The sequence below is a fragment of the Hordeum vulgare genome, chromosome 6H, assembly GCF_904849725.1.
Source record: "Hordeum vulgare subsp. vulgare chromosome 6H, MorexV3_pseudomolecules_assembly, whole genome shotgun sequence".
Lineage (NCBI taxonomy): Eukaryota > Viridiplantae > Streptophyta > Magnoliopsida > Poales > Poaceae > Hordeum > Hordeum vulgare.
The window spans coordinates 3946717-3958072 of NC_058523.1; the positions used below are offsets into that span (position 1 = coordinate 3946717).

Consider the following 11356-nt stretch of genomic DNA (forward strand, 5'->3'; position numbering starts at 1 on the left):
ACTTGGAGCTATATATATACTCGTGCTAACATATATAGGCAACACATAATGTTTCCTTGTTTGGTATCAGCATCCTAACATTTATCAATGAACACATTGTTTCTGTATCATCGCCAGTATTGGAGAAATGTAGCAGGACACCACATCGAAATGTAGTGGAGAAGTCCACGGAATAACACGACATCGCGCAAGAACACTGACCGAACATATTTGCCATGTTTAAAATGTTGCTTGCATTTAACATGCCAGCAAACCAATTCCGTAGACCTGGGTTTCAAGTTTGGTCTACACCCTGACTAGCTCGGAAACGAGACAAAGAATAACCTCAAATAGACTAGAGCGCACGAATTTATTATCAAGTTACACATGTACAGAAAGTCGAAGCAAACACAGCAACATTCTCAAATCGGTACATAAGACATGGTATCGCCAACGAGCGAACAAATCCTTACGACAAATATGTTTACTCCTTTTTATTTACAATGTATTGGAGGAAAGGTGCTCCTGATACTTGTCGGTGGTGCTCGCGAGGCTCGCCGCTTCAGCAGGTTCGACTGAAAAAACACAACACAAAACAGCACATGAGGATGAGGGGAAGCAAAAGACTTCACAACGAAGCCAAACAGAACCTTAAGGCTGGTAATTAACTGCTAGGACCTGATCTTTCAAGCTTTATGCGGAGCGGCTGGTAACCTCAACCTATGTTATTGCAGGCAACGAAGAAGAAAACTATTTCGGGATAAAATTGACGGGCATCCAATGGTGAGCCCTGTATCGTTAGTTTATCAGCTCAGGATAGATCAAAAGATCCACGGCCTTCTAGGATGGCGTAGAGCAGCTTCTTGCGCATGACTTCCTGCGAGAACACGTCCAAACAAGCCGAGTTAGCGGGGATACAACAGCGCGTTAAACTTGCCACCAAACACCAGAGGATAAAACCATGCTTACTTTTGTGGAATACGGGGGTAGTTTGAGATAATTGGCACACGTCATGACACTGGGCAGATCGTCATCCGCAGCGTCTGTTACCCCGCTTGTATTCAATGCACTCACCCCACTCGAGGGGTGCTGACAATCGAAAGAGATAGCAGGTTAAGAAAGAAACATGGCAGACAATAATAACCAAGACGCATATGCAGCAGATGTCGACATAAAGCACCTTTCGAACTATGGTAAGCCTGGGACTAAGGGCAGCCAAACCACCAGTTGGAAGCCGAGAAGCACCAGTTACAAACTGGCAGAATGCATGCTGTTGATCAGGGGTAAATTCCGCCATGATCTCGAGTAGCTGCAGACAAGCAGAAGATCAAGATATCATTAAACATATACAGTGCCAGATTAAGGTATAGGAAAATACAGGTGCACTTACATTTATAATGGCAGGACTTTTAGCAGTAAACCCGTGATCAAATTTTATGTTATCCACCAGTGATTCGGCCTGCAGCAATCAAGGCCAGTTCAGTGGAAATGTAACAGAACACAAGTGAAATCAAGAAGAGGGAGATGAAGCATTACCTCCCATATTTCTTGACGACCACATATTAGATAGTCAAGCTCTTGAGGTGAAAATATTTGGAGGGATGAGATATCGAAGACCTAAAACAAAGAAAAGTACACAGGCATTTAGGAAAAGTAAATAAGTCTCGAGACATCTACAAATTGATTAAAAGGAGTTGACAAGCGAACAGAATGAGGTCGCACCTGGCTAAAACCTGATCTGAAAGCTTCAACCTGCTTCATAATCCCTGACTTCAGTGTCGCATCGACTACCAAAGAAACATACTCCTCTAGGTTGTGAATATTAACCTAAGGGAAAGAATAAACTCTATTTATCACTCCCCGCATAAAAAGAAGAGCAAATGTGAACACGAAATCCCTAAGATAAACACGTCACTTACAATTGTGTTTTGCTCGCCTTCTTTGAGAACATAATCAGGAAAACCTGGAAGAGTAAAATCTAAACACAAGTCCTCGATAGGAGCTCCACGGAATCGCAAGTCTGCAACTTTTAGCTGATCCTTGCCACAGCTGGACTCAAAGAACCTCTTACGCTCAACAAGAACTTGCAATTCTTGCAGTGTCTTTCCAAGCTCAGCATCGAAGGAGATAATGTCGAATAAATCAAGCTCCTAGCAAAAATAAAGCATTTTACATTAGTAAATGCTGAAACTGGAAGGACATACAGTCAAGTAAATACTGTTTTCACGAATAAGAGGGTCTGTGCTTACCTGCCCGAGTATTAGCTTATAAAATGCTGTTGACAAAGGCAAATCTAAAAGCCGTCCATCCTGCAAGACTTTCGCCACAACTCGACCGACCAAGCGAAAATATTCGACGACTTTGAGGAATCTGCTACCCTCTGAGGTATCAACATTAGAAGGCCAAGGGCGAGGAAATAATCCAAGAGGAGCTTGTATCAGATTCCGGGCATCTTCGGATGAGTTGAGTTCTTGAGGAGCTGGCAAATCATCGTCAGAATCCGCATGGATCACACCATTCTTATCGATTTCCATTTCTGAATAATCGTAAGGCGAACTAGATCTCCATAATCCCAGCCGGGCACTTTGCAGTTCATGGCCCAGGAGAGTATAGAACTCCAAAGTAGGACCCAGCCCTGTCCCAACCTCACCAAAGTATTCCACCTCAAGAACAGCTCTCTGACTAGAGAACATCTCCATTACTTTGGCGGCAGAATCCAGAATGCGGTTACGGGAAACACGAACTTTCTGACGCTGTAACCTGCCAAATCGGACCTCTCTTTCACTACCTGTATTGGGATTATCACCCTGCTGCTGCTGAAGCCGATTCAACGCTCGGGACAGCCCAAAAGCTGTGGAGTGGAAGTACTGCCTCCTTGTTTCGAAGGGGAACAGAAAGGGGCAGGCTTTAGTGATCTGATTACACCAAGAAGGTAAACTGCCGCTACAGAGTGCAAGAACATCCTGCATTTGCCGAGTAAGCTTTGGTGTCAACTTACTGTTGACGAACTCTTCAGAAGGCACCTTGGTTCCAGCTTCATATAGCTCATCCAACGTAGCGATTTTCCCCTCAGCAAAATCGTCAGATGCTGTCTGTGCTCTTAAACGAGGGGATAGCTGATTCAGCCCCTCTAGTACGCGTAACAGCGCTAAAATGTTGTATGTTGAGTTTGTTTTCTCCAGATCACATGGAAGTTCCCCTTGTAAGATGCTATCAAGAAGAGAAACCGTGTGTGCTTCAGAAACAGATCTGCAAGATTCTGATTTTTGATGCAATGAGGCAGAACTACCTTGGGACCCCTTCTCAGCCTGGCTATCAGCCTTCTGGTAAGTTATCGTGAACACGTCACCCCAGAAGCGGTTTCCATCGTTTGGCAAGTCAGACCCGTTGAACCTTTCTTCATCATCCTCATCGAGCATCTGTTGACGCTGGATTGCTTGATATACGGTCAAATTTTTGCTAAGCTGCTTCCCACCAGCCATGAATATCAGCTTGTTGTGCTCACTCATGCTACCTCCAAGTGACAGGCCACGCCGATCACGACCACCTCTAACACCGCGGCCACCACCAGAAGTCAGCCCAGCCATTGTCGCAGCAACAAACGACATTGCACCTTGCGATCCAAAGGCACCTGCACTTCGAAATTCAGCAGCATTTACTCCCCTGCCCATAATGTTTCTAGCACTGGAACCAGAACCAGATGATGGCTGCGCCTGGTTATCACTTGCTGAACCAACATTGGAGTCATCAGCGTCGCCCAATTTCACATCATGCACCCCATCTTGAACACAAATAGGAAGAGATCCCTCTTGGAGAACCTGAGAATCTCAACATCGTTATTATTTTAATGCGGAAAGAAGTAAAAGATCTTCAGGCTGTTCAAATAAGAACTTTATTTCCCACATGCCTGTATGCTAATCTTAAAGCATGCCTGAGTCTAGCACCTTACAGCTTATAATCAAAATAAACTAATTTACTATATGAGTCACCCCAATGCCTTTGTATTCTCTGTGGATGCATCACTTAGGTTAAACAGGGAAAATATAGATGCTTGTGTACCCCCAACTACACCTAAGCATGAGTATAAAATAGGCCAGGCTGACTGTCTAAAGTCGAAACTATCTCATGAACACATTAATACTCCAGATACAAATACATACAAGGTTTACGAGAAAAATGAAAAGGATTAAATCATAAAAACTATCACCTCATGATCATCATCTTCATCCTCTGAAATGTCATCATCGTCAATCATTAAAGCATCATCAAGCTCAATATGAGATGTGTCCAGCTCCTCATCCTGCACACAACCACATAACAGATAAAGAGGTGTTGCTTGGTAAAGTTCCAGTTCAAGTAAAAATAACTTCAACAGATTTTAAATTGTGAGCTTGGTTGACTATATGGCTTAATCACCCTTGAACATTATGGCAAACTATACAGCACAAGATGGCCTCGGTGCATGGCACCATTACTAAAAGAGAGAATCAACAAGAAAGAGCCAACAAACAACCACGAGTTATATATAAAAGGGTGGGGAGCTTTATCTCTTTCTTTGCAAGAAGCTACGAATAACAAAAATGGGCATGGCACAATGCCCAAAGAAGATGCATGTTGATATCTGGTGCTAGCCTAGGGTATTTGCCAATTGCCTTGGTACTTATACAAATATGTCTTGAAACATGAAGCCCTCTTTTTCAAAGATGATCTACGTTATTGGTAAATATATACAGCTTGTGTGAGATATAACCAAAAGGTTGTCAGAAGCCCTCTTTTTCAAACATGATTCTACGACTTTACGGTACAAACTAACCCTTTTGATTCTACGATTTTGATTCATATAATCTACGTTTTTACTTATCCTGATAGGTAAGATTCTACAATTTGCACTAGTCTTATAAGAAGCTATACTGAAATAACAATCACATCCTTTTTTGGAGTTCTCTTATTCATGTAGAGTGCAAAAAAAAAAAAAAAAAACATACCTCGGAACTACTGTCACCATGTGTTTGCTTCATGTCCAAATCTTTCTCTGAGGCCGATTTTCTGCGGGTAGCATTCCTTGTGTTCGGTCCTTTCGGTTCAGCTGAGCTTGGTTTTACAACAGCTTTGCCTTTTGCCTTTGCACTACAAGTGCTTTCCTCTAGAGACTCCTTATTTGATGTACCAGCACTTGCAGCAGATGACTTTGATCTTGTTGTCGGACGCCCGCCTGATGCAGGTGTTGATGATGCACCAACAGCGGCACCAGGTGTACCTGATTCAGAATTATTTGCAGAAGCGGCTTGAGGTTTGGAAGCAGCCTCACCACGCTGAACTCTGGGCCAAAGAAAATCTTCGACAGCTGCTAGACTCGCAAAGGGATCGATAAGTACAATATTTGATGAATAATCCCGAAGTGATTTTTCGCCTTGAGCTCGACACAGACGCAACTTGAAGGGTTGAGCTAGAGCACCAAGACCTGAGGTCAGACGGGAGCCTCCAGTACCAATTCTGTTTGACTGGCTGAGCATAACAGGGAAACGTTCCAATGAACATAATGCACTTTGCAGTTTTTGGACCAAGAGAGTCATTGGAGTTTCATCCCTTTCATGGTCAACAGAAAGGGCAACAGATATGAAGGACTTGTATCGCCTAAGCGCCTGCTGGCGAAGCTTCGGCAGGTTTGCTTCGGATACCTTTTCCTTACCAAATGTCCCACATGACAAATAGTCAAGAAATGATGTGATAACTCCACTCCTGATGAATTCAAATGTGGAAACACCATTAGCTTTGCTTAGCTCAGCAAGCATTTCATTTACTATCAGGTCTAACTGTTCCTCCACATCATGTGAGATGTCAAAATGGCTAGCACTCAAGGCTTTTGACTTCCCTTTGGCTTTTGTTACGACATTGTCAGTTGCAGTATTCAACTTTGCACAGAGTGCTCTCAGTGTAAGAAGGTCATCAGTCACTCCAGTATCGCTTGAACCATGGTCTGAAGGGAAGTATTTATCTTTGAACGACTTCGCACGGTCGCTAACTTCAAAACGGAGACTGGTGACTGGAACTTCCGTAGAGCATGGTGGCGCGCTGGCAATGCCAGAATTGGAAACGTTTGATACATCTAACAAACTGTTTTCTGTAGGTGCAGCACCCCCACGACGACGTTGTCGTCTAGGGCGTGAGGACATAACAGAATCACCATCCTTATCCTGTGGTGGTACCTGAGGAGGCACCATATTGGAGGATTCCGGACATATAAGTGCTTCCACAGCATGAACAACACCTTCCCTCACAAATAACTTGGAAAATGTCTCGGGAAGTTTCTCCATCATAATTTCTGCTATCTGAAGAGCAGGAATCAGCACTTGCGGATCTTTCCAAGCAAGAATGCCTGCTAGGAAGCTGCAAGGGACATTTGTATAACTCAGCAAGGATCAGAGAAAAAGCATTGTCTACTGAAGCAGTGCATGCAGCCTCCAATGACTGAAACCATTCTCTGGAAGAAACGAATCACACATCATAGTAGAAACTTGTATTGGTACCTGGATATGTTTGTCGTGCTAAGGAGAGTCTGGATCATTTCAGCAGAGCTATAGCACATTAATTTCCCAATGATAGATAAACACTTATGACGTGTTGGTGCATTTACACTTGAACCATACACCTGTCCGGCAGGAGAGGTTATTAAGTATGAGAACCCAAAATAAGTCCAAAAGTTTGTGATTAAAATTCGTCAACAAGAAATAAGAAAGAGAGCAGACCTGTGTCATTACGGGCAATAAGTCCATACCGAACTGCTGTAGAAGTTCGGGGTGCTCTTGTAATAGACTCTCATGGCCTGACCTCTCATTTTCTGTTGAACCAGCCCCATCTTGTCTGGTGGGAGCAGGTCTCCTTGTTGAAGAGCCTTTAATAAATACACGACAGTTTGTTGGTAAAGAAATTATCCCCACAGGCAAATGTGGGAGCAAATCATCGGCAAGGCTCACGATCTCAAACATCTGCAGGGTTACGAGTAAATATATGAACACCATACGTGCAAGAAAAGCATGCAAGCATATATCACCGTCCCACTCCGGATAAAAAAACTTGCGAGTTTATTGTTTTAATCAATGCTTGAGCAGCTAAGCAAGAGAAGTAGCTCCAGACAATATTACACGTCTATATCCAACAAATGTCAGATTCTTTTGAAACTCTATCAAATATGGTTGTTGCAAGACATGATTTACTTGTGCATTTCTGTTCCCTATTCGTGCCTCCTTAGAACATCTTAAAGGTTTTGATGCAAGATGCCTAAATCAAGGATGATAACTAAATTGGTTTGGCAATCCATGCTCCTAAGACATGGCATTTTTACTTGGCTCTGTAGCTTTCTTTTGGATGGTAGTCTGCACGTTCATCCTCAAGACAACTGTGGACTAGTTTGCTACATCCTACATAACTCTCTTCAGCACTGAAGAAAATTACGCATTTATCTGGCATGTATAATTACACAAATGTTACGGAACCTTTCCATTTTCAACAAGTTTGTAAGCTGTGGAGAGGATGTGAAAAGAGGCAATGCTAGTACATCATCTGCTACTCAAATTTCAATAGAGTAATGCATACGAATTGGGTCCCATCAAAGATGGTAAAAACTAGTCATAAAGCTAACACCCACAGAAGAGTAAAGCCAGTGATAGATGTAACTACCTGATCAGCAGGCCTTGACAAAGCCGGGGCGACTGATGTTCCGGCAACCAAACCGGACCCTGAAAGAATTTCTTTAATGGTGCCACTAATGCCAAGAAGAAGAAGTGTTTTGGTTGCCAACAGCGATCCACTCGCACATGTTGAGAGAAGACGGATTAAACCCTGAAAGGATGAGCAATCCACACTTAGCAAGACAAAGACAACAGGAAAGAAAAAGGCCAAAGTAAACAATACAGAAGGATAGCAAAACACATTTCTTTGTGTATACCGTATATGTCGATGTGCTCAGCGATGTCTGGCCTGGGGAGTTGCTGATGGATACCAAGTTAGCGGCTTGCGCAACCAACCCATGATTGCACAGTTCATCCAACTTCTCAGGTTGGTGAGCAAAGGCCTCTGCGATGCGTGTCAAACAAACAGAAGCATGCTCTAGCACCTGTAATCAATGTGCACAAATAAAAGGTTGAAACCATTGTATGTGCCCTGGCAGGATTCGTATATCGTAATAAGAGATGAGAGATCAAGGGTCAGAAGCTTGGACTTCGAAGGCACGTACCTTAGAGTCATGATGGTGTAGGAGATTAGTGAGCAACGGTACCGCTTCCATGACGAACTCGGATGCATCGGATGGCAGCTTCCTGCAAATATTAGCAGCAGTAGACAATGCAACTCTCTAGAAGAATGCATGGCCACCAAGGAAACATATATGGTAAGTAGAAGCAAACAGTGCACACAGGAAAAACAGGGGAAACGAAACTGAAGTAGAATGGAACCAAGGTGTATGCTCTGTGAATACGACAAAATGAACTATACATTCTGATGAAGAAACCATGGAGTTGAATTCGAATAAATACCTGAACACCAGTAGAGAAGAAGTCCAGATACGACAGGACGGCCATTAGTGCACCAGCTCTCAAACAGGCGGTCGGATGCTCCAGCGAAATCTTCCTCAGAGCTTGCAGAGACTAGGAGCATCAACACAAAAACAGATACCGAAATTTGTCAGTATCTCGGCGAGGGAATGGGCGAGGGGAGCAAGACGACATGTTTGTCTCCCTTGCGAATCTACCGAGATAACAAAATAAGTAGAAGTGGATGCATCCAGGATCGATGATGACATAATATCCAGCCATACACGCTAATCGTCTCGCCGCGGTCCAAATATGGCGCGAACACATGCAAAATTCTAAGCAACAGCATATTCATTTCGCGCAAAGAAAAGAAAAACCAGGTGCAACTTTAGCTAGATTAGATGGGTCGATTAATCTCTAGGTGGGTTAATGAGTCAAGTCACCTGCTCGGCGAGGTCCATGTACTCAATGGTGAGGAGCCGGGCGCAGAAGCACGGTATAGCACCATAGTGCACGACAGAGGAGCAGGCAGAGGGCAGCACGTCGACGAGGTTGGCGAGGGCGCGGGCGGCGAGCAGCATGACGTTGGGGCTGGCGCCGGGGCCGTCGTCCTCGCGGAGCAGGCCGACGAGGAGCGGCACGAAGGCGTCGACGGGGAAGGCGGCGAGGGAGTCCTCGGTGCCGATGCAGAGCATCTCGCAGAGCTGGTTGAGGGAGACGAGCTGGCGCGACTCGTCGCCCTCGGCCTGCAGGCCGGCGAGGATCCGCTTGAGCTGCGCGGAGGCGGTGGAGGAGGCGGCGGCGGCGGCGGCGGAGCCCGGGAGCAGGTCGTCGAGCCCTGCGCCGATCCTGCGGAGGAGGCCCTGGAGCGCGGTGCTGGCTGAGGTGAAGGAGGGCGGGAAGGGCGCTGCGGACCCGTCGTCGTCGCCCTCGTCGTCCTCGTCCTCGTGGTGGTGGTGGTGGGGCGGGGCGGGGTTGGAGGTGGAGGAGGGGTCCGGGTCCTTGCCTTTCTCCGCGGCGGCGGCCGCGGCGCGCGCCCGGCGGCGGGAGGACGGGGACGGGTCCATCGCGCGGCGGGCGCGGAGAGGGGGAGGAGGGGCCGTGCGGGCGCGCTTGGAGGAGGAGGGGGAGGGGGAGGAGGAGGAGGGGGTGCTGGCGGCGGCGGCGCGCTTGCGGCTGCGCGTTTCCATGCACGCGACGGGCGGTCCGGCGGGGCGGCTCGCTGCCGTGCCTAGGCGGCCGGCGGCAGCGGGCGCATCGGGCGGGCGGATCTGCGGCTGGTTGATCCCCGCGGGCGGCCGGGATCGATCCGGCGGCGGCGCGGTGGGGGGAGGGGGAGGAGGAGGGGTGGATCCCTAATGGAGGGGGGGCGCTAATGGCGTTGGATTTGGGGATTTTGTGGAGAGGGTTAGCCACTGACGGAGAAAGACGGGATTTTTGCCACTCTTCTCTTCTCTTCTCTTCACTCCCACTTCACCTCCACGACCGCTTCTCCCCTACCCCTTTTCTCTTCCTCCTCCATCAATAAAATAATAATATGTCTTCCTCCTTTTGTGCCCAACTAATAAGAGCAAGTACAATAATATAGCCAGCTGCTGGTTATAAGTCATTGCCATGTCATCTATATCTCACCTTATAGCCAACATGTACAATAGTTCATTGCAAAAGTGTAATACTTATTTATTATATGGTTCACCTTTCATACTCATAAAATGCCTAGGAGCACGTGCTAGAGCTGGCTCTTAGCTAAAAGCTCGCTTACCTTCTTTATTGTATGGTGCACCTTTCATACTCACAAATATAATTAGAAATGGAGGGAGTAGTCCATATAGAATCATTTCCATAATGTTTATTTTTTCTAATGAAAATAAAAAATAGAAATTGCATTTCCATAATCATCAACTCTTCAGGCTCATACATCAAGCCAGGGCAGGCCGACACCCACCCCCGAAGCCCACTACAGCCGTCCCAACAACCCTCCTCAAAATGACCAAACCACCCCCACCTCCAATACCCTCCACTACACGCACGCCCGTAATTACCTCGAACCTCCAGCCCCGTTTTCGTCATCACACCAGCACACTCTGATGTCACATCACACCACACACACACTCGCACAGCAGCTTCCACAACACAGCGGCGGCTAGGGTTCTACCACCTCCAGAGCCCCAATCCTTCCTCCAATCCAACCCAGCCCATCGTCCATGCCGGCGGCCTCCTCCTAGGTTCGATCTCCTCGACGACGACCCCTCGCAGCTCCTCGCCGCCGCCGCCGCCAAGAAGGCCGCCGCCCCGGCCCCAGCCAAGCCGGCCTCCAAGCAGCCCGCCAAGACCCCGCCGCCCGGTGAGTGCACCTCGATTCGCCCTCTATCCAATTCGATTGCTGGATTCATGTTTCGTTGCGAGCTTCCATTTCTGCTGCTCATGGTGCGATGTGGTTTCTGCTGCAGCGGAGGACGCGAGGGGCAGCCGTGAGGATGTGGCCCGGCGCGGGAGGGGCGGCCGCGGGGGCGGGTTCGGCCGGACCGGTCGGAGGCGCGACCACGGCGACACCGACGCCAACGGCTTCAAGGGCGGCTACGTCGGCGGATATGAGGCGCCTCGGCTGAAGGACGGCTGGTGATCTGGCCAGTTGGAATTTTAAACGAACTCTTGGTCAAACATTTCGTGGAGTAAACTACTGGCCTCAACCCATTACTCGCGTCACATGCAACTATATGGAAATGCTAAAAACATTTAGATGCCTAGGTTACCTTGCTAAAATATATGGAAATGTTAAAAACATGGTACACTTTCTGAGCTATCACATGCAACTCCTCACTGACATTGGGAAATAGAAAAGGAAAACA

The 11356-nt window shown here is 47.0% G+C and overlaps 1 protein-coding gene across 1 annotated transcript; it reads right to left on the reverse strand.

The window, feature by feature from the left end:
- Positions 1-197: 197 nt before the first annotated feature.
- On the reverse strand, positions 198-9703 carry LOC123401995 (E3 ubiquitin-protein ligase UPL3-like). The gene is made up of 18 exons (XM_045095850.1): positions 8951-9703; positions 8511-8621; positions 8213-8329; positions 7925-8092; positions 7657-7818; positions 6726-6965; positions 6507-6628; positions 4965-6366; positions 4187-4279; positions 2229-3797; positions 1899-2129; positions 1702-1806; positions 1516-1596; positions 1370-1438; positions 1160-1288; positions 949-1068; positions 658-856; positions 198-554 (listed from the first exon to the last, which is right to left on the reverse strand). The coding sequence occupies exons 1-17, from the start codon at positions 9695-9697 to the stop codon at positions 791-793; spliced, it is 5532 nt and encodes a 1843-aa protein (XP_044951785.1). The 5' UTR covers positions 9698-9703; the 3' UTR covers positions 198-554; positions 658-790.
- Positions 9704-11356: the final 1653 nt, after the last annotated feature.